At 43.9% G+C, this 24,389-nt stretch overlaps 1 protein-coding gene across 6 annotated transcripts in view; it reads right to left on the minus strand.

The window, feature by feature from the left end:
• Positions 1-24,389, minus strand: part of RNEE/G (RNAse E/G-like protein) — a 209,779-nt gene that overhangs the window by 167,258 nt on the left and 18,132 nt on the right. For all 6 annotated transcript variants that reach the window (XR_015689056.1, XR_015689057.1, XM_087669129.1 and 3 more), the window contains exons 2-4: positions 18,314-19,606; positions 17,625-17,942; positions 17,488-17,529 (exon numbers count right to left, since the gene is read on the minus strand). Coding sequence is in view for 4 of the 6 variants with exons in the window: in XM_087669129.1 (XP_087525255.1) it covers positions 17,488-17,529; positions 17,625-17,942; positions 18,314-19,606 (1,653 nt within the window). In the remaining 2 variants the exon portion in view is untranslated. The remainder of the gene's footprint in view (positions 1-17,487; positions 17,530-17,624; positions 17,943-18,313; positions 19,607-24,389) is intronic.

The raw sequence follows: 24,389 nt of genomic DNA on the forward strand, positions 1-24,389 counted from the left end.
GGCCAAGTAACCATAAGATTTCCCCTTCGAATAAAATTTCAATCACCAAAAAGCGGCCATGAACATCATTTTTAATAAGAACAGGCTGATATTTGTCATGTACAATCATGAGCACACCCGAATAATGCATGGCCTGTGTCCCTGCATAAAACAATCGAAAGCCATGGCAATCCACCACTTTTCTGGCTTCACCGTGACTCTTGTGCTCAATAGTGCACAAGACATCCCACTGATTTTCATACAATACAGTCCACATGGCATGTTGCTTGTGTTGAGAACAAATTCCTCGCACATTCCACGTGGCTATTATCATGTGTATTTAAAACAAAATCAGGTACGAGGCACAGCTTGCCTCGATTTGACTTTGTCGGCGAGAATGTCCAGGACTCCCTCATCCAAGAAATCCGCCAATACCGCAAAAGAGTTCTGAGGACCAAATTTGGAAGTAGACGGCATATCTGCTAGCTTGGGGTTGGAACGGGGATAACGACGGTCCCACGGGGTAATGACGTTACCTCTAGTATCAAATGCCAGCTTAGCAGGTGGACCCTTTGGACGATCGGAATACATTTTCTTGGCGGGCTGATATCAGGGGGCAGAGGAAACCATAGCAAGAGCAGAGCGCTCGGAAGACAACATTTCCTTCCTGCGCATATATGTATGCATGGAATCTTGTGAGGTAGTAGGCACAGTATTCTCCATGCCAGCAACAACCCTGTTGCCTTTTTTTGCACGTACTTTAACCCAATCAGTGGCACGGGAATCCAGACCCGAAACCTGTTGTTTACGTTTGTCCAAAACTTTGGGCGGGTGGATAGTATCCAGCGACGGAGCATCACACACCATATCTTCCATGGGCGGCGCAACATGGCCAACATCCGAAGTGTGTTGCTGCTCCGGGCATTCGGCCATAAAATGCCCCAACTATCCACAGGAAAAGCAATGTCCTGCAAAATTGCCCCATTTCAAACGAAAGTGTAACGGATGCATGCCAGAGCAATTGAGGCGTAACCAAGCAGGCCGTTTCCTTGCAGTATCCCCTAACATGCACAAGCGGTTGCGATTCACAGCCCTGAGACTGGGAGGGACCACAACCGTGCCCACAGCGGCCATAGCATCCTTCAATAGCGGCCAATAAACAGCCGGACAATTTTCCACTTCTACCCACACAGGGCATTCATGTTGCAGGAGGCGCTGAAAATCTGCCATCAAGCGCCATGGAACCACATGAACCAACCGACGATCAAAAAACAAAGGCAGTTTAGACAAGAGAGCAGCACGGTGCGTGTCTGTTTTCAAGAGGACCTCAAAAAAACCTCGGGATCCAACAAAAATCTCTTCAACACATTCCCCTTGTAGCAGACTCTGCAGCCATTGGCGAATACGGGAAAGCAGCGGGATGCGACCAGTGAAGAAGAGTATCACCGCGCGATCATAAAATACCGAAAAGGAGCGTAGGACAGTTTTTGGGTCGACGGTAGCTTCCAGAACATCGTCTGGAGCAAAGTCAGAGAAGGCTTCCTGATTATGTTGAACATATTCACCAAGCAGAGTGTTGGCAAATTCCAACAGATGCTCCCAGTCCACCTCCTGAGAGTCCGCAGAATCCGAAGCAACCTGCGCATAGGAACGATCCTGAGTAACACCTATCTCTTCCGGGTAATGCTTGGTACGTTTACCCGCAGGCTGGATGTCAGGACCCGGGGGCAATTCTTCAGTGCACGGAACCATATCCTCCGGTTCCTCAGCATCAAAATCCGGGCCAAGTGCTGCCACCGTTTGGTCTATCTCTCTCTCTCTCTCTCTCTCTCTCTCTCTCTCTCTCTCTCTCTCTCTCTCTCTCTCTCTCTCTCTCTCTCTCTCTGCCAATCGCTGCAGGAACAGGCGACAGGCAGCTGAGATGCAAACGGGTGGCTCACAGGTCACAGTCCCACAGGGGTGCAGTGTTACGCACGCAGGCCTTCGTCACACAAGCAGCACACGCGCAGGCGCAGGGTCGCACTTTCGCTGTCTCTCTCTCGAACCAGGGCGACCCCAGAAGGAAGGTCGCAGCCAACGAGCAGTAGGGGTCGACGGGGTAGTCACAGGACAACCAGCGCGTAACACTGTGGCGATGGGGCAAAACGGACCCGGCAGACGCCTGAGGGGAGAACTCAGGCAGGGCGCAGCTCGCGCGGACAGGTGACGGCAGGGTTAGAGGGGTTAACAGGCGACGGCAGGGTTAGGGTGAACAAGCGATGCAGGGCAGATGGGCGGACAGGCGACGGCCCAGATCTGACGGCAACAGGGCCAACGGGCGACGACCACACGCAGGACACGCAAGTCAGATGGCCGGCGGCAGGGCGGAATCCACCGTCGCGTGCTCTCTCGCCATCGCGTTCATCAGCTCTCTCTCTCTCTCTCTCTCTCTCTCTCCCCTCCTTGTAATGAGTAATTATATTATACCATATCAACGTACAAAATACAAAAGGAGTATGAAATGTCACAGCAAAGAAACAAAAGAAATTGCCATATCCCAAAGAGCCAAATCCTCCCTGGGGAGAAGATTCGCTTGCTGAGTGAGATCTAACTGCCAATCTTGAGTTTTAGTAGCATGTCTTTGAACAACAGTAGCTCAGTCGAAAACAAATGCATTCTAAGTGACCCAGATATGCCAACATCCCCAAAATCACAAAAAGTGAAACAATATCTTCATATGTGGCTGTGCCTAAGTGGGATATTTTGGCTTAGCAAAGACCCAATCAATTGGACACAATATGGGGCCAACCACAGCTCTCCAAATGTCTAACAAGAGCATCCCAATTTTCTTGGCTAAAGAGCATGAAATAAATCTGTGACGAGATGATTCCACACTGGTAATGCAAAAGAAGCAATTTCCATTGGAGATTCGACACTTTGAAAGGACAAAGGCAAGGGGAAGACCTCCAATCAGTACTCTCCAAAAAAAGACCTTGCATTTGAATGGGGTCTTGTTTAGCCAATGCTCCATCACAATCATTTTCCACCAAGTCTTAGATTTTTGCATGCTCCAAATGAAATTGGCTTTAGTGACTAGTGCTTGACAATCTTTAATCATGAAATAATACACCTCATTAGCCAAGGCCTTTTTGGGATTGAGCCAACCCACAAGATCCCTTCAACCAATGACTAGCCAACAAAATGCTGATCAAAAGGAAGGGATAAACTAGTTAATTGTCTAGGGACCACCAAATGGGATAACATGGTAAGCGCCGAATGGGTTGCCAGAGCAAAAACAAAGAACTCAAAGGGCAGCCCTATCTGACCAAGCATGCAAGAATAAAAGGTTTAGTAACACAAGCATTCAATATGACCTGCAAATAAGTGTCGGAATTGAGTGTATCAAATGAGATATTCGCGGGCCAAAATCCATGATATGCATAAACTCTGCAACAAAGGACCAATCCAAGTAATCAAAGGCCTTTTCCACATCTAGCTGAATTAATACCACCTCCTGATTGGAGTGTTTTGAATAGTCAATACCCATCTGCACATCCAATACATATGCAAAAGGTTTCAACCTTCGATGAGCCCATACTAATAGGGATGCACAATCCGAGAAAGATGTTTGTGAAGTCAATTAGCCATCACTTTTGAGAAAATTTTATACCCTCAGAGAGATTGATCCCCAATGTTTCCAGACTGATGAAGAAAACTTTCGAAATCAATTTCATGACTCCTTCCTCCCATGATATAGGCATGACCTCTGTCTCCCCAACTTGTTGAGACATGGCTGTTAAGAGTTTACCTACATGAGTACCAAAAGCCTCGAAAAATTCATTAGTGAGGCCATTCCAACCATAACTTTTGTCTGTTGGGAATAAAGGGCCCTTGTGCCTTTTATATGTGCTCAGGTGTGAACACACCCTTAGCACACTTGTACTTTCATATATATATCTATCTAAAAACCTAAAGTGGTACACTCCTGATTGTACCTACAAGTGTTCACTCTTCTTACTACCTTGCACTCTCTCTCTCTCTCTCTCTCTCTCTCTCTCTCTCTCTCTCTCTCTCTCTCTATGCTACTAGCAAGCACTACGTGTCTCGATTCTCATGCCTCGAAGCTCAACAAACTGGTGTCAGAACCATTAGGTTATGTGCGCTTCCCGAGATCTGACAAGACCAGATGACTGTGCTAATGACCAGCTGACAGCTGGAGTTCTTGGAAACCTATGTGTCGAGCTGAGGCAAAAGACCACGTGCGCAGAGGGTTACCAGCATGGTGATAAGACAGCTCACACGCGAGCAAGAGTCACAGGCGAGCAGGAGTCGCTGGCGCTCAGCAGTCAGCAGATTTGACAGGCTGCAAACAACCAGTCGCTGCAGGCGACCAGACTTGGTTACAGGACCAGCTGCACACTACTAACGGACAGGGACCAATGGGGACAACAGTCGTGTGACAGGCTGGTGATAGGCAAGTGCAGGCAACGACTAGGCGAAGACCTGCACGAGGTCAACCGAAAACCCCCCCCCCCCCCCCCCCCAGTCACATCTTTCGAAAATCAGGTTTTCTTTCCTTAAAAATCTCTTTTATCCCCTTTTCCCTCTGACACGGTTTCACACATGGAGGCACAACTTCCAAACTCGTGCAATCTTGACCCGAATATTTGAGGCTTTTCTCGGATTTGGGAATTGTGATGCAGAGCAAGACCATTTGTCTCAGAAATTGCGAGAATTTGTAACATTTTGCCTCCGACATTTGGGGCTTTTCATATATATGCAAGAATCAGGCTGAAATTTACCCAATTTCTCGACATTGATGCACATTGGACCCCGTGAAATTTGGGACTTTTCCTGTTTGGGAAAAATTTGTGCGCCACTTGGTCATTTTATGTACATGCGGGTTTAATTCCATGCAATTTGGACACCTAGCACTAGAAAATCTTGGGGGTTTTGCTGAAATTGCTCTATTTTGGCAAAATTGACCTATTCTATGCATGTCAAAGACAGTGGAGATGTATGGTTGATGCTTTGAGCACAAAAATTTTGGGGCTTTTGACCTTGTGTGTCAAATTTTGTGCCCATGGGTACATGTACAACAGAAACCGCAACTAAATTTTGGGACTTCTCATGTAATGTGATGTATTTGCCCTTGGAACAGCTGTAATCAGTTGTGGAGTGTTATAGCACATGGTTTGGTGCTTCTAAAAAAATTTACTTACTGATCTGAAATTTATGCTTCTCCGTGGTCATTTATTGCTGGTTGGTACTTGTTTGTACCTTGGTCACTTGTGTGACAGTTTGGGCCTGCATTTGCTGAATTTTTTTTTGTCACATTTGGGCTGAAAATCATGGCTGGCAGCAGTGACAACAGTAATCTCATGCACATTAAGAAGCTTGAAGGAGCACATAACTTTGCAGTCTAGCAAAAACACTGCTACAATATCTTGTTGCAGAAGAAGCAGGCAAAGTTGATTAAGACCAAAGGGGCAAAGCCTACAGATATGGAACAACAAGATTGGGATGAGTTAAACGAGCTTGCACGCTCAACCATCGGGCTATTGATTTCTGATGCCTTGCTGTTTAACATTGAAGGTTTGGATTCTACCTAGGCTATTTGGACTCGACTGGAAAAATTGAATGCACAGAAGAGTGCCGCAAGCAAAGTGTATTGGCTGGAAAAACTTATCGATTTGCGTAGGAAAGAGGGTATAGCAATGTCTACTCACTTGAGTGAGTTTAACTCCATTTTCAACCAGCCGATTGCCTTGAAGTTCTTGATTGATGAAGAATTTAAGGCTACATTCTTGCTTTGCACTCTACCAAAGAGTTGGGATACATTCAGGACTGCTATGACCAATTCTAATGCAATTCTTTTGTATGCTGATGTAGAGACTGCTCTACTCATGGAAGAAATGAATCGGTAGAACAATGCCTCCAATAAGTCTTCTAGTGCTTTTCATACTAGAGGCAGATCACGACAAAAAGGCAAATTTGATAGCAAGGGACGTAGAAAATTACGCGGCAAGGATGTTGAATGCCATCATTGTGGCAAGAAGGGTCACTTGAAACGTGACTGCTACAAATGGAAGAAAGAAAAAGAAAACGCCAAGAAGACAAATGATAGCAAGGAAAATTAAAAAAAAGAGTCTGCCTTAGAATTGCAATGTCAAAATTAAAGAGGTGAATGTAGTCACTCATGACAATGACAGTGGGAATGACGTACTCTTGGTCTCTTCACACTTTAGTACACATGCTTTACTTGTAGATACGGATGATGACATGCATACTTGGATTCTAGATTCAGGTGCTTCCTTTCATGTCACCCCTCATCCTGAGTGGTTTTATGACTATACAGGGGAGAGACATGGTGTTGTCCATCTTGGGAATAACTATGCATGTGACATTACAAGTATTGGCAATGTACAGTTGCAGTTTCAGTATGGTTCTGTCTTCACACTGCAGCATGTACGGCATGTACCTCAACTCAAGAAGAGCTTGATTAGCACAGGGTAACTAGATGACAATGGATTTCAAACCACCTTTGGTGATGGGTAACGGAAAATCTGTAAGGAATCTAGATTGTTTGCTAGAGGTTGTAAAAGTGATACCTTGTATCCCCTCCATGTATCTAGCATGAGTAATCATATTGTTGCCGTGATTGAGCAGCCAAGTGTTTCTTTGTGGCATGGCCGGTTGGGACACATGAGTCAAACTGGAATGAAAGTGCTCTCTCATTTGGGTTACTTGCCTTGTCTTCGTTATGTTGATTTTGAGCATTGTGATCATTGTGTTTATGGTAAACATGCAAACATCTCATAAGAAGTCTCTTTCACTAAAGTCTTCTCCTCAAGAGTTAGTACATTCTGATGTATGTCAGATGCCAGGGTTATCTTTAAGGGGAAAGAAATATTTTGTCACTTTTGTGGATGATGCTATACGGAAGGTATGGGTTTACCCTATTCGTAGAAAGTATGAAGTGCTTGACAAGTTTAAAAATTGATTGGCATTGTTTGAAAATCAGATTGATAAGACACTTAAGTGTCTTCACTCTGACAATGGTGGGGAATATGTGTCCAAGGCCTTTCAAGCATTTTGTGACAGCAAAGGGATAAAGAGGGAGCTCACTGCCCCTCATAATCCACCCAAAAATGGAGTTGCAGAACGTATGAATCGGACCATACAGGATAAGGTCCGTACGATGATCATGCAAAATACACCACATGTCATGCTACTTACTGCCGGAGTAGATTCCACACACATTCAAAGTGACAATTTCCATATATATCCACAAAAGACGAATCAAGGTAGATGCTGGTTTTACCTCAATTTAACCTTTCTGTCGAAATCTCAGGGGTGTCCTCATCAAGGAAATCAGCCAATGCTCCAAATGAATTCAGACCTTGACAATGAGATTTAGAAGTGAAGGAATCATCCCCCTTCTTAGGGGTGGATCATGGATAACGACAATCTCAAGGGGTAATCGCCTTACCTCGATTATCAAAAGCACATCTAGCAGGGGGATCCCTTGAATGGTCCGCAAAAGCCTTCACAATAGGAGATTTCCACGAGGTAGAAGGAACCATATCATTAACGGTACGAGAGAGAGAGAGAGAGAGCAAGCAAGCAAGCCACCTTTTACGAAAAAAAAAAAGCAAGCAAGCAAGCCATCTATGGTCATGTAGGTCGTGTGCAAGGCTTGCTTTTATGGCAGATTTCTTCCGTGATTTCGGCGTGCCTCATAATTGGAGAAGTGGCTGCTCCATACATGGATTCTATTCGCTCCGCCTCTCTTGTACCCCCTGTATGATCCCCTTCTTTTGCTCCTATAAAAAGGTATTTTGATAGCCTTTTGGCTTCATGAGCATTTGCTCTTGGTGGGCTTGGTTGGCCTATAGGCTTGATGTAAATATTTCTATGCATTAATTTAAACTTCTTCATGAAAAAAAAAAGAGAGAAGGTGCCTATGTGCAGCAAAAAGATAAGCCCTCCTTTTTTTGGTAATAGGTAATTGAATTAATTACAAAAAAAGTACAAGATTACATGATAACAAGATGCAAGATGGTTGTAGGCCATCATGCTACATAAACTCACTTTATAAAAGATCAGATAACTAAAAGAGTACAAAAGTCACAGCAAAGAAGCAATCAAGAGACCAAGTCCTCCTCAGAAAGGAGATCAGTGTGTTGAATAGGCTCAAGCTGCCAATGTAGAAGGCAGAGAGAGAGAGAGAGAGAGAGAAAGAGAGAGAGAGATTCAAACCCCAAACAAAAAAAAGAGAGATTCAACCCCCAAACAATCCTCATCCAATTTGCTTGGGTAATTTTGACAAGTGGCAACCTGTTTTGCCACTTGGCAGCCTTCCAATTTATTTTTCAGCATTAATTAATTAATTTTTGAAAATTAATTTCTGAATATTAATTAATTATTTGTTTGACCTACCCAAGGACAAGAATGTCCTAGCCCTAATGGGACATTTAATTTCCCCAGCATTAATTGGCATTGGACTACTATTAATTAATGTCTAGTCCCCCAACATCACCACTGGACATTTAATGGCCCAATTAATGGCCTAGACCAAACTAACACCCCACACCCACAAGTACCTGTTTAGCATAACTTTATATCACTTTCGCCAATGTCACCCACTAATCAATTAGGGTACTTTGGCCATCATTGTAACTTAACTGACTTGCACTTCACATATGCACCTCACATTTGCACAGCTTAATAATGCTTAGGCTAAGCATTAAAAAAGGTTAAAACATACATCCCCGTGACAGTAGTGTATAAGAGTCTCTACTCAAATTAAGTCATATTGCAGTGAAGCAACACAAGTATACAAGTCCTCTTGTCCCTCTACTAGTTAAAGTGAAAACTGAGTAGAAACAATCAGGGGTACAAAAGGACAAAAATACAGACAGCAGTGAAACTACATCTTTGGCTAACCAATCTATTTGGGGAGGGGGGAAGGCAAATGGGCACCAAGCAGTGCTATCTAATTGGACCATGGTCCCCTATCAAAATGGGCAGCACATCATGTAAGAGTGCAGCATTAGATTCAGGGCTGGAGTGCAGCATGGATTCACCATTGGCAGCCTTTACCCCTGCATACATCAATATTACTGCTATAAACATTTGACAAGAGGATTGTTTTTCCCTTTGGGATGTCTTATCTTTCTTTGAGTTGTGCAATTAGGACACTAGTTCTTACACTGTTCGAAAAACAAATGGGTTGGGGTTCTAAGTAGACATGGGATATTATTTGCAGCCTTCTTAGAAAGGGAGGGACAACAGATGTTTTTGTCCATCAAAAATAATCAGCAGCCCCAAAGGAACCTTAGCCTTGGAGGAGTTCAGGGGGCATTAAACATCGACAGAGAATCATACAATACCACAACATAAAATGGTTTGTTGATCCTAATCCAAGTACCCTGTTAATACTCTAGGATGACGCACAAGCCATTCAGACTTGGGAAAGCCTTTTTGGCACAGTCCCGCCTTCCATTAGATGCTCCTAATGCAACATTCTTCTGGAGTTGGGCATGTCTGTGAGATCCAGATGGTCAGGATTGTGAGTACTCTAGTCACAGCAGAGCAATATATGACACAAGATCTATCCCCAAATTTTTTGGCAGAGACTCTGGGACACAGCTTCAGGCCTCGTGGCTATCAACAAAGGATATATCTCAGAGGCAGTTGGTAAACAAGAAGTCATTTTCCACTAGATTATTTCAAAATATGGAACCATTTGAAGACTTGAATAAATTGCTTAAGGTTCCTGCTAGGAGTAAGAATCAATCTTTTACCAGATTAATTCAAATCCAGATCCCACTTGAAGGCTCAGATATGTTGCATTTGGGATTTCCCTGAGAAGATTTGGCAAAGAACTTGCAGGTTCCTATTGTTGGGTTTGTGTGGACAAACTATCATCTTTTACAAGCAGTTACCTTGTCATCTTCTTCAGAGTCAGTCTTGATTAGGAGGATTTTCCAGAACATTACTCTTACAACCACTCCAAATCTCATGTACACAGTGACAGTTTAGTAAGCAGCAAAGTCGCCTGGCATGTCAGGTAGAAAGATGCAGATACTGTAATCAAGAGCACAAGACTTCTTCCACAGAGAACGTTTCAGCCATCTAATTTGATGGAAGTCTAAGTATAACAAAAAGGGATGAAGCAAACACGAGAAACATTTGCCAAGTCATTCCCTCCCAAAAGAAGGGAAGACTCGGTGGCCCTACGAGTGATCAGTGTTGTTCACTGCTGCTTCCCTCTACACAACCAGCCGTGTCACTCCACTTACCATTTGGATAAAAGGAGTCTTTGTGGACCTTTGATAGAAGATCTTGCACTCTCTCTCTCTCTCTCTCTCTCTCTCTCTCTCTCTCTCTCTCTCTCTCGTAAAAGGTAATTGTATTAATTACGAAAAAAGGTACAAGTTCACATGATTACAAAATACACGAGGGCTCTAAGCCAACGTGTCGAAAATCCCAGTCAGGAAAAAGTTACACAAGTCATGGCAAAGACGCAGAGGAAATTGCCATATGCCAAGGAAGTAAGTCCTCCCGAGGGAGAAAGTCCGAGTGCCGAATGAGATCTATCTGCCAATGCAAGAGACCTTTAAGCCGGGCAATGTGTCTCGGTACATTAGAGGCCGAATCAAAAAGAAAGGCATTCCGAGTGGTCCAATTGTGCCAGCATCCCCAGTATCGAAAAAAGAGAACTAAGATCTTCATATGCAACTGTGGTGGTGTGGGGTATTTTGAGCGCATAAAAACCCAATCAAAAGGGGTTACTGAGAACCCCACCACTGCGCGCCAAACCTGTGACGAGCGACCAGATATTCTTAGCGAGCGGGCAAGAAATAAATCGATGTCAAACCGATTCCACAGTAGTGGTGCAAAAGAAGCAATCGCCGTTCGAGATTCGACGCTTGGAAAGGGCCGAGGCAAGAGGAAGACCACCAATCATCACCCGCCAAAGAAAGACCTTACATTTGAAAGGTGTCTTATTCAACCAGCAGTCCATCACAGTTGCCTTCCACCATGACTGAAATTTCCGCACTCCCCATACAGTATTAGCTTTAACACCCAGCCATTGATGACCTTTAATCAGAAGATGATACACCTAATTAGCAGAGGCCTTTTCCAGACTCAACCGACCTGCAAGGGCCCAGTCCTGCCAAGGACGATCCACAGCCAGGGCAAGAAAGGGTTGCCTACTCTGAAGCACTAACAGAAGCTGTTCCCATAAATCACGGTCTCCACGCGGGATTCTGAAAAGTCTCCTGGCAAAACGAAACGATGTGAGGACATTACAACTGGCAAGGGTGGCATCCGCAACTGAAGTCACACCCAAACGGGACATGTGGTTGAATTTTGGTCTGAGCTCATGTTTGTCTTCCCATGAAAGTAATCTCGAGACTGCCAACAATTCCAGTTGAAAAGAGTTAGTATGCAAGCGGTCCTCCGCTGGATGCATCCGCGCTTTTTGGAGCACCACTTTCCAGTAACCAACCAGATGCAGTAACAGAGAGGAGGACGGACTGGAAAACCGAGAGTCTGCATTAAGGACATGCCACCAAGAGCTCCGAAGTTGGGTATTGCCATGCCAAAGCCCGCTGTCCTCAAGAAAATAACGGGCTATAATGGCCCACGGGTGATGATCCACACACATGGCGCGAAAGAGAGACCAACAAAGTGCCAGCATCATATGAGTTTCGGCATCCAAAATAGCTCCACCACCCAGGCGTTTGGGGGTACATGTATGTGACCAGGAAATCCACGAAATACCTACGTGCAATGAATCCTTCTTCCATAACATGAAACGAATGGGGCGAGTGAGAGCCTTCAAAGTAGTAGGAATCCACGGCAGCAATTGCAAGAAATATGTGAGCATTGGCAGCATAATTGTCTGAGCCACTTTGAGGCGGACATGGAAGGGCCATGCTTGCGACTTCCAATACATAAACTTAGCTGTCAGTTTCTGTAAAATCCAATCCAGTAGTTGCTTTGGCCGAACATCAACACCCAACGGGTACCCAAGATGCCCGACAATGGAACCACGGGGAACCACCTGACCCTGCCAGCCCAATGACTATAAATCAGACTCCGTGCAACTGAGAATGGTTGATTTGAAGGCATTGATACGAAGACCAGAAGCATGACTAAAAAGCGTCCAAACATCTAATGCCTTGCGAATGTTGTCCTTGTCCGCACGCAAAATCATAAAGCTATCATCAGCAAAATATTGGCTAATGAATTGCTGTCCCAAAGGAAGAGACAATCCGGCCAGCTAAGTAAAAGCTGCCATTGAAGATAACATTCAAAGAACTGGGTGGGTCGCCAGGCAAAGAAGAGAGGACTCAAAGGGCAACCCTGTCTCACCGAATATGCAAGGACAAATGGCTCTGTAACCCCACCATTGAGCATAACTCGCGAAGAAGCCGCAACACTAATGGTGTAGATCAATCGGGACATCCAAGTACCAAAACCCATAGCAGACATAAGTTCTGCAATGAAAGACCAGTCTAAATAGTCAAAAGCCTTTTCCAGATCCAATTGAATCAATACCGCTTCCTGACTAGAGTGCCTTGCATAGTCAATAGCCATCTGCACATTTAAGATATTATCCAAAATGTTGCGGCTCTTAATGAAACCATATTAAAGAGGATGCACAATAGCTCGAAGGTGCTTGTTGAGCTGATTCGCCAGCACTTTGGAAAAGATTTTATACATCGAACCCATCAAAGAAATTGGTCTCCAATGTTGCAACATTGACGGTAAAGGAACCTTTGCAAGCAGTTTGATAAGGCCTTCTTTCCATGAGGAGGGCATGACCCCAGTTTCCCAAACCTGCTGAAACATAGCCACCAATGGCTTCACCAATTGGGTAGCCGAGCTCTCAAAGAATTCATTGGTGACACCATCCCAACCAGGACTTTTATCCTTAGGCAGGTGTAACAAAACATCCATAACCTCCTCCTCACAAATATCTGCCTCCAAAGTGGTTTGCATATCAAGTGGAACCTGATGGCGGACCAAATCATAGAAGACGCTCGAGCGTCCATGCCTAACCTGCTCAGAAGGCGATGGAGAAGAACCAAGAAGATCCAGAAAATAATTCCTGCACATATTGACAATGGTCAGCGGATCAGTGACCATTCTACCTTCTGCATCCTGGAGTCTAGTCATATTTTCTTGAGCCGGAGAAACATGCAAGGCACGAAAGAACTTATGAGTCTGACAAACACTATCTTGCAAATTGTCAGTCAAGTTGTGCAGTTTGGCCTGCTGATAAGATTTCAACTGAAATTCTTTAAGAAGATCAGCCACACGCATCGCCAGTGACAACAGAAATTCATCATCTGGGGTGTCCACCAACACAGCAAACGAACCAAAGCTAGTAAGTCCTCCATTGCGTGTCGACGCCTCCAACAAAGAGAGGCATGATGAATCCCATACTGCTGAGCAACCCGCTGCACATTAGAGAGCGGTCGTTCAAAGGAAGCCGAGCCCTCAAAGGCGAAGTCCAATAAAAACCTCTCAATCAATTGCTGCATATAGCCCTGAAAGATTGGATGCTTCAAATAAGACGAGTTGAAACGTAAAGGGAGTCTATCCAGCAACAACTGCATAAAAGGTGCAATGGGTTGAGCAAGATCTCAAGCTGGAGAGGGAAATGGTCCAACAAGGCATATTGCTGCAAGACTTTCATTTCCAACATCTCAGGAAGAAAATCATCATTCTGCATGATATACATTCGGTCCAGCCGCGACCATGTAGTTGCGTATTGTGCGAAATGAAAAGTAAACCCTGTAGAAGAAGGGTGGAGCCAAGACCATAGATCTTGCTTAAGTACCTCAAGAGCAAAGGCATTCCATACCCGACTTTCCGGAGCATCCATCACCGAATGCCCTGAAGTGGACTGAGAAGAGTCGACGCACATATTGAAATCCCCCATCAAAAAATCCCTCCTGCCAAGTGCCATGGAGCTCTGCAAAGTCTTCCAAAGATCCCGTCGGGATGAAGGGTCATTCGGAGCATATAGGCCCAACAACCATAAGATCTCTCCTTCAAATAAAACTTCGATTACCACAAAGCGGCCCTGTACATCATTTTTAATAAGAACAAGCTGGTATTTCTCATGGACAATCATTAAGCACGCCAGAATAGTGCATAGCATGTGTCCCTGCATAAAACAAGCGAAACTCATGGCAATCCACAACTTTTCCTGCTTCACCATGGCTCTTGTGCTCAATTGCACACAAGACATCCCACTGATTCTCATGCAAGACAGTCCACATGGCATGTTGCTTATGGCGAGAACAAATGCCTCGCACATTCCACGTGGCTATCTTCATATCTCTCCAAAAAGAAAATCAGGAACGAGGCACCGCTTGCCTCGATTTGACCTTTTCTGCAAGAATGTCAATGACACCTTCATCCAAAAAATCAGCTAACACTGCAAAAGAATTCCAGCGGCCCGCTTTAGAGGTAGAAGGAATATCCACTGCCTTGGGAGTGGAACGGGGATAACGACGATCCTAGGGTGTAATCACATTACCTCTAGTATCAAACGCCAACTTAGCAGGTGGGCCCTTTGGACCGTCTGTATATACTTTCCTCGTAGACTGATTACAGGGAGCCGAAGGAACCATAGTACGCGCAGCATGCTGTGAAGAGACCATTTCTTTCCTGCACAAATACGTGCGCACGGAATCCTGCGAAACATTAGGCCTAGAATCCGCCAAGCCAGCATCCAACTTTTTACCTTTTTTGGGACGTGCCTCTAGCCAGTCATTGCTACGAGAATCCAAACCTAGGACCTATTGTTTACCTTTATCCAAAATATTAGGTGGTTGGATGGCCTCCTGTGACGGAGCATCAAGCACCATGTCCTCCATAGGTAGCACAACATCCGCATCATCTGAAGACGGTTGCCTCTCTCGGCATTCGGCCATAAAATGCCCCAACTTTCCACACGAAAAGCAGTGTCCTACAAAGTTGCCCCATTTCAAGCGAAATTGCAAAGGATTCATGCCAGAGCAATTAAGGCAAAGCCACGCAGGCCTTTTCCTGGCAGTATCCCATAACATACACAAACGGTTTCGATTCATGGCCCTTAGGCTTGGGGGAACCAGCACCGTTCCCACAACGGCCATGGCATCCTTTAACAATGGCCAATAAACAGCCCCCGCAGACATACTCCACTTCAACCCACACTAGGCATTCACGTTAAAGTAGGCACTGAAAGTCTGCCATCGAGCGCCATGGCACAACATGGACCAAACGGCGATGAAAGAACAATGGCAATTTGGACAGGAGCTCCGTCCGATGCATCTCCGATTTCAACAGCACCTCATAGAAGCCTCGGGGCCCACAAAGATCTCCTCAACACACTCCCCTTGTAGTAAATGGTGCAGCCACTGGCGAATATGGGAAAGCACTAGGATCCTGCCACTGAAGAAGAGTATAACCGCACGGTCATAAATCACCAAAAAAGAGCGCAAGACAGTTTTCGGGTCCACCGTGGCTTCCAGAACTTCTTCAGTTCCCGATTCAGAAAAAGCTTCATGATTATGCTGGACATAATCGCCAAGCAGAGTATTGGCAAACTCCAGCAAGTGCTCCCAGTCAATCTCTTGCGAATCCACAGAATCAGAGGCCACCTGCGCATAGGAACGTTCTTGATGACCCATTGTCTCTTCGGAAGTGAGCTTGGAGAGTTTGCCCGCAGGCAGAAAGTCAAAACCAGGAGGCATCTCCTCTGTGCAAGGAACCATATCCTCCAATTCCTCTGTATCTGAATCCGGACCAAGGGTTGCCATCGTCTGGTCGAAGAAAGCCATATCCAGCCCAGCCATGCTTCTGTCCTCTCTCTCTGTTTCTCGCTCTCTTGCTCTCTCACTGGCGCTCACACACACACACACTCTCTCTCTCTCTCTCTCTCTCTCTCTCTCTCTCTCTCTCTCTCTCTCTGTGTGTACAGATCAGTGGGCACTCTGGCCCAGATGCTGCCTCTGCCAATTGTCGGGCTTAGGGTTTACAGCAGCTGGGCGCCTCTACAGAAAAGGACAAGCAAAGACAGACGGAGCCGCGAACAGCAGCACAGTCGAAGGAAATGGGGCGACTACAGACGTTGCAGCACGATTGGGCAGAAGACAGGGCGGGACAGAAGGCGGGACCGAAGGCGAGACAGCAGGCGGGGCGAAGCAGGGCGGCGCTCAGGAACAGGACCAGGACGAAACGAGGGCCCACGGCCCACGGGACTGAAAGGCGACGGCAGGGACCCCCGCCCCCAGAACAGACGACGGGCAAGCAGCACTGACGCCGTCTGCACGCCTGCTGATGCTCGGAAGGAACAGACACGACGAGAAGAATATTACGATTGAAACGCGGGGGGCGACTGCACCACGAACCTCGATGAGCGGACAGGGATTGCCATCGCCTCCTCTCTCTCTCTCTCTCTGAGTTCCACACCGCACTGGGAGTACCTCTAGATTGTATCTAGTCCAGATATCATTTTGTACCTACTCAATTTAGTTCAACATAGCATAAATGTTAGCTTCACTGGGACTTTTGAAATCTCCCAGACATTTGTATGCAACATTTTGGTCTCATAGGCCAACTTGGCCTGTTGTAGACGTTAATATAACTTTCTTTCTTCTTTCTCTCTCTCTCTCTGAAGAAGTAATTCCTCCCTCAAATTTTAATTAAAAGGTAAATCGTGCATGCTCCTACTTAAGAACTAGATTAGGGCAGTCCCAACAAGGTTATGAAAGGATCTGAGGACTTTGGTCAATCTAGACTGTTGGAACAAAGCATAGAAAGCCAGAAGGCAGGTGTGCCTTATGGTTCATGAATAGTAGGAATGATGGCTCTTTAGGTGTGGTTGATGCCACTCATGTGCAATATGTCAAATGTAAAAGCACAAGATGTATCCCAAAAAGAGGTGATTGGAGGCCTGCATTGCTTAGTCAAGTTCTGACACCAAATTGCAAAGAAAACCGAGCTCATCACAAGTGGCATGGACAACATGCACTTTACAATGGGTTGCAATGTGGCAAGCTCGCTCTGTTATACAAAAGTGAGAGCCACATGCAGTAATGTGGCTGGCTTTGCTTGACAATCAAACCATCCCAACTTAAAACAACTGAGATCCAAATACAGAATTTGAACAAAAACATGTGGAAACCTATAAACTCAATGACCGAGCTGTAAATCAGTCATAGCTCTGCCAATCAAATAAATCAGTCAGACCTCGCTTAAATGCCACTTAAAGCAAAGTAGACGTGATCAGTATTGCAATCATTTGCATTCTATCCTATTTAACCACAATACAGGTCCTATTATTTCTAAATTTAACCATGCCAGCTTTTCCAGGTCATTCACTACTGATCAGTGAAAGTTTATGTTTGGCTACTCCCTCTCCGGTCGCCATATTTCAAACATTTCTCAAGCAAAAAATCATTCAAGCACCATTGATTTTACTTAATAAGACCATCAGATTGCAATGAGCCATACCTCGTTGTAGGTCTGAGCAGAATCAACCACCATACGATGGACCTGTAAATGGCACATGGTATGTAGAATTGAGATGTTTTGTGTAGTGAAAAAAGAGGATAATATACAAGTTTTTGTAACATCAAGGCACAACTTACTTTTTCTGCAAAGAAGTCCCTCACAATTGACAAACTTTGACCCATGGCTCGATGCAATAGTGCAGGCACTGCACCTTCTTGGCCATTTTCAACAGCATTAGCCACAGCTTCAGCCTGGTCTCGGATATCCTTCCATGTCTCCAGCAAGCGTGCCAAATCTTTTTCAAGATCTTCTTGAGTTTGACCAGCTGCCTCTGTTCTAACAGTCAGCTCATAACCTGATTTCCGAAGGAGGTTAGCCAGATCCTTCAATCTTTTTCGTTCTGGACCTTGAATTTTCTTAGAAACTCCTGTTGTCTTGCCACGTACTCCCAAAATCTGCATACAGTGCAGAAATTAAAGAATGGGATATTCACATACCAAGACAACTACATGAGAAAGATACCTGCATTCTATCATGATTGCCCAAATCGCCCACCCTTTCTAGTCTAGAGAAACACAGAGATCTTCAGTGCAACACTACAGATAGATAACCTTCAGTGCTTTGTTTTGACCTCTGTCTATTGTCATGTATGTGCATTACAGCAAGTTAGGTTTTGACTAACCCTTTTAACAATATTTGCTGTTCGTTATCTTCTAAACCAGTATATGAGGTTCTCTAAGGCCAAATGGGTGATCAAACACATGAATGCGTCAACCTTGTTTTTCAGTTACAACTGTAAAAGTGCAAAAAGGGAAAATAAACTGACCCAAAATCTGCCAGCCAGCTGTGGGAAAGCACATACTTTTGGTCCTTTTTTGCCTAACGGCTCCCTTTTCACTTGCACAATTATCCTCATTCCTTCCTCCAATTTTCTCCACTTCGTAAACCTCTGCCCAAAATTTACTGTGTTTGGCCTGTTCACGCTACCTTCCAATTCATCAAAGAAATGCATTTCATCCTCCTCTCCATCTTCATCTCCAACTTCCCAATCTACTTGCATGTCATCATCAAGCGCACAATCTCCTTCCATAACTTGTTTCTCTACCAAAAGATCTTCCTGCTGATCTACAGAATGCCCATCAACATCATTGACAGCATAATCAGCTTGAAGATTGCTGGATTTTACTATGCCTATTGGAGGAAATGTAAATGGATACATGTTTTTGGTGATTGAAAGCAAGGCAACTCGAGAATACCCAATGTCAACAAATACACCAGTCATGCCTGGCAATAGCTTCTTCACAACCCCTAGGTAAACATTTCCTACGTTTATATCGGAATTAACTGGCTTTAGCAGTAGTTCTACAAGTTTTCCATCTTCCAAGATTGCTATTCTTTCCATGGTACACTTGGAGGAATTGATAAGAATTTCTGTTGACACCTCTAACTTTTGTGATTTTCGAATATGGGACTCCTCTTTCTTGCTCAATAGCAAATTGTTATCTTCAGTGTCATCATCATCAAGTTGGGGGACTGATCTTTTTGATTGCTCTACTCTTTCATTCAAAAGCATTGACTCCATCAACCAAGGTTCCTCCCTGGGAAATACTTTTTTTCTAATGAACCTTCTCATCCTAGTAGTTAATCGGTTCGAGTCCTCTGTCTCTGAAAGAGAAGCCGGCTCATTAAGTCTGGATGCACCATCTACGTCTAGCTCATCTGCCACTATTTCAGTAGAAATAGACTTTGCATACTCTTTTGAGAGATTAGATGCTTGTGACTTTTCATATTCCACATAAATATTATGTTCACTGTAATCCACTACAGAAGTTGTGCTTTGTTCTAAAGTTTCTTCTGCAATGAATTCATTGCCCAGAAATCTCTTCAACTCACTAGGATATCCAATCTCCTTATGTAGGTGTTCCCATCGAAGAGATGGAAGTTTGTTTTCCACATTGAAGTCCAAGCTATCCTTCACTATAAGCTTCTTATGTTTCATCTCATCCAATGGAGGGATAATAAGATGTAACCTAAAGCCAGGCCTCCAAACTAAATGCCACTGGCCTTCTTCATGAACTCGAATGAAGTAATTATATTCAAAGTCTGTTCCAAATGGTACCTGCACAAAAATTTCATAGGTCCAATATGGTCATACAACCAGCAAATACGGACACTATAATTCAAATAGCCAATCACATCAATTCCAAGACAATTATAAAAGTTTTGCAATTTTCTGACTCTAGAAAACATACTCCCACATGGGTGATGCTCTCCCTTACCTCTTTTATCTTAGTTAAGGAGCTTTAACACACAAAGGCAACCAGTTGAATGTTAGATCCAATTGCTAGTTCAAGTTCAAACTCATACGCACATACCATAGAAAGATGTTTGCTCTAAAACAATTATTTGAGTTTCCCCATCAAAGATGCATTTTCACGACCAGATACTGAATTGCCAAGAGAAGGGATATACAGAAAACCAGTATTTCATTGTAGGCTTTGCCCATAGCTAGGTGAACTAGCCCTGTATGCATAGCCCTGTGCTTGCTGGAAACCCACATCTCTCAAGATGCCTACAAGAATATAGATGCCCTGATGGTGATACAGCAACACTACTGGTTCTACCTATTAAGTGACTCGGCAAAGTAGCCCCGTAGGATATCTACTAATAGCTACACAGCCCATTAACCCATATTTGGACACCCATGGTTGGCTGAACAGTGACGAACTTTGCCACCACACACATCAGTCAACATATATATCATCAACCCAAAATATGAATTAACCTCGGTTTTTGCTTTTCAATAAGAAGCCTTACTTTCACTATTTCGCAAGTGAAAGCTGCTGCTGCAATTTCCCAGCCATTAGTGATCAGTCCCATCCATTGAAGATTGTCAAAGAGCTGCCCCCAGCTGGTCATGAGTTCATTAGAGGCAAGTGAAAGCCCCTGTAGGCTGCCTACAAGTAGGTGACAGCAAGTTTGGGGCCCATAATGGCAGCTGACTGCATGTGGGGCTTCTCTTGATAGTGGGCTACATTAAATCAGCCATTCACAGCATGGAGGCATCAAATTTCAGCCAATTTTGGCAATGAAAATCTGAAATTTCTATCTCTCTAGCTTCCTCTCCATGCTCTCAACCAATTCACAGTTTCCTTCTAAGAGATGTCTGCCAAATTTAGTCCCAAGAGGGTGCAATAGAAGAATTTCTCCTACTAAACCCTGATTTACAGCAGAAATTAGGGTTTACTAGTCACCTTGGGAAGAGTGCTCAAAATTCAGGGCCTACTACTGGAAATTCAGCGACTGAAATATAGGGATTTCAGAGAACCTCAAGAGGCCTGCCAGCCAACATTAAGTTTGCGGCACAATTTGTCATCTAAGGAGCAAATTGAAGCCCAATCCCTAAACAAACCCAAGGGCAATTTGGTTTGAAAGCTTGCTGGTTGCTATGGACAGCGAGATGTATTGACGATTAAAGAAGATCACATTGGATCTCAGTGTACTTCATTCAACCTTTAGCAATACAAGTTAAAGAAATACTACAAGGGACACCAAGTTTGGGGCCAACTAGGTGTCCAATGTCAAAGATTAAGTGATAACATTTGCATTTTCAGTCTATGTGAATTTTATGCTTGTTGTAATTAGTGTTAAATCAGATTATTTGCCACCCTATCCGAGGAGGAAGACTAGTTTCAATGGCTCCTTCCTCCCTTAGCCTCTACATGCTAGAATGACCCTTAGCCAATCCCCCAAACAACCTTCTCTCAACTTGCAAGGGCAATTTTGACAAGTGGCAGCATTTTTTGCCACTTGGCAACCTTCTAATTGTAATTCTCAGCTTTAATTAATTAATTTTCAGAATTTCAATCTGAAATTTGACTAATTATCCATTTGACCCTAGCCAAGAATTAACTACTACCCATTCACAATTAATATGCCAACCCCCATGGGACATTTAATGTTGGGAATGAAGGGCTACCATGCCTTTTATATATAAACGGGTGCGAAGACACCCTTAGCACTTGTACTTTTATATATCTATCTCAATAAACCTAAAAGAGATACACAATATTGTACCCACACATCGTGCATCTCTCTCACTCTCTACTACTCTACTGCTGCTCACGTCTTTCTCTCTATCTACCATCGCCATCCCTGGTACCATTGCATCTCCGCTACATATCGCTCACTTCAAACTAGTATTAGAGCTTGAGTTATTGCGAGCGCGCTTCCTGAAGTCTATTCGAGCTATATCAACTCATCCCACACAAAGAAAACAGCTTCCACGTCTCATTTTCAATCAGGCGACACCTTTTTCAGGTCAGCACAGGTCAGGTGCAGCCATTCCAAGTCAAGTGCAGGTCATGCAAGTCAAGCGACAAGCAACAAGATAGGCAATGGGCTGATTGAGCTCACTCGCGGCAATTCAAGTTTTTTATTTTCTGGTGAAAACCATGCATCTGCTATTGTCAAGCTGATGCAAGGCTTATTGCCTGAGTTTCATTCTCAGCTTTAGCATTTTGACTTAGTGTCAAAGTGATGGGCACACTTAATTGACCGCTATGCGGCTCGGGATAGAACCTGTCGAATAAAAGCTTCAGAACTTTAAAATCTTTGACAGGGATGACTTGAAAGTCAAGTTGGTTGAGTATCAGCATTTCCTTGCTGAATCCTCCACTACCAAGACTCCCAAGTCCTCTGATGATTAGGTCACATTGTTTCTTAACAAGCTACTGCGTAAATATTTCAATTTTGTGCAACAAGTGGTTTCTTTGCCCAATTTACCCACATTCTATAAATTTGATCATCAATTATTGCAATATGTACGGCTCTTCGATCAGTTTCATATAACTAATCACTTAGAGGGGGCTCTTGTTGCTCATACTCATAAGGGGCAGCAAGGGAAGGGTAATCAAAATCAAACTTCAAATCAAAATCAAAAACAAAATCAAGCAAGGGAATCACAAGGAAACTCCCAGTTTGAACTCAAACCCAGGTGGCAAGGCAAGAGGCACAGCACCAAAACCCAAGTCACAGCCCCTCGCCCCTCAGTCAGGAAACCCCCTTCAGGGGAGGCAGGGTGATGGCAAGGGGCAGTGGAACCTACTGCGTTTGCAGATTTTCTATCACCTCAGTTTGCATTTCTAGCACTCTCTCTCTCTGGACTGTCGTCTGCATCAATTCCAACCACATACAAGTTGCATTTACTATTGTTCGACACTCGAAGGCTGCCTTGCTGCAATTCGATATCCGTTCAAGATATAACACACTCTCCAACTCATTACCCCTACCCTGATCCTTGAGATACAAGAGTTCAAGGTTCGGTATTCATTCACTGCGTAGTGTGTTTGCTACATAAGCATTGTATATTAAATAGTCATATCACTTCATTCATTCTCTGCGTTCATTCTCTCTAAGTTACCCTAATCATTCTTGTGTTCTTCTATCGGTTTGTGCTTTGTCGTATGGTATTATTTTTATGTTTCTATGTTAGGGTGTTTTTCTTCACATAACCGTCATACTTTAAGGAAGCAATGGACAGAGAGGATAGAAAAAATGGCATAAAGCTATGTTGTCAGAGATGGAATCTCTAAAGAAGAATGGCACTTCGGATTTGATACATTTGCCTAAGTGGTAGAAAGTCCTACTATACAAATGGGTTTACAAGATGAAGGTCACTTCTAGTTCCTCGCCAAAGTACAAAGCATGGCTTGTTGCAAAGGGATACAAGCAAGAACATGGGATTGATTTTGATGAGATCTTCTCTCCTGTAGTCAAGATGACTACTTTCCAAACCATATTAGACTTGGTTGCATGTGCAGATTTGAAACTCATATAGATGGATGTAAAAACTGCTTTCTTATATGATGATTTGCACGAGGACATCTATATGCAATAGCCATAAGGTTTTGTGGCAAAGGGGAAGGAAAAGATGGTATTTAAACTCAACAAAAGCTTGTATGGGCCGAAACCAGCACCACGTGAATGGTATCAAGTCTGATACATTCATGCAATCTCTAGGATTTAAAAGATGTCAAGTGGATCACTGCTTATATACCAAGAAGGCAACAAATGGCAGATTATTATGTTGGTTTTGTATGTGGATGGCATGCTGATTGCTGGTAGGGATGTTCATGCTTTGGATACATTGAAGCAAAACCTATACAACAAATTTGACATGAAGGATCTTGGTGGGGCAAACAACCTTACGTGGAAATTAGCATGGAGTATAAGCCATTTCTGCTCCACCTTCATTCACTCCCGTGTCATGTACGCATGCTACTATTCCTCTAACTTTTGATTTTACTCCCTCTTTTCCACAAGATATCAAAGATGCTCATGATGAAGGAACCCTTTATACCTAGTATTGGTTCATTAGTGAAATCAACTTTCCTCCTCAAATAGGATGGTACATTGCCTCATCAAGCACTAATTACAAGAAGCATAAAATTCACATATATTGAAAAGGGACATTTACCACTTTTTAATCTTGGACATTGGACACCTTGTTGGCTCCAAAAATGACGCCCCTTACAGTATTTATTTATCTTATATTGCAAATGCAAGGAGTACAACTAAGATTCTTTAATCTCCTTCACCAATCCAAGTGTCCCTTCCTATCAAAACTGACAAGTAAGCCTCCAAACCAATTTACTCCTTGGTTTGCTTGGGGATTGGCCTTTACCCTGCTCCTTCAAATATAAATTCAGCCCCAAATCTAATATTAGCTGGCTGGCCTCTTAAATCTCCCTAAAATTCCTCAATTTCAGCTTTTAGAATTCAAGTCCTAGGCCCTCAGTCTTGAGCATGCATCCCGAGGTGGCCATCAAACCCTAACCCTAGTTTCTACTATAAATTAGGGTTTAAAACAGAGATTGACTTAAATCACTTTCTCTAATGGC

The sequence above is a fragment of the Lygodium microphyllum genome, chromosome 3, assembly GCF_053477565.2.
Source record: "Lygodium microphyllum isolate KBCC chromosome 3, Lygodium_microphyllum_v1.1.10, whole genome shotgun sequence".
NCBI classification, from domain to species: domain Eukaryota; kingdom Viridiplantae; phylum Streptophyta; class Polypodiopsida; order Schizaeales; family Lygodiaceae; genus Lygodium; species Lygodium microphyllum.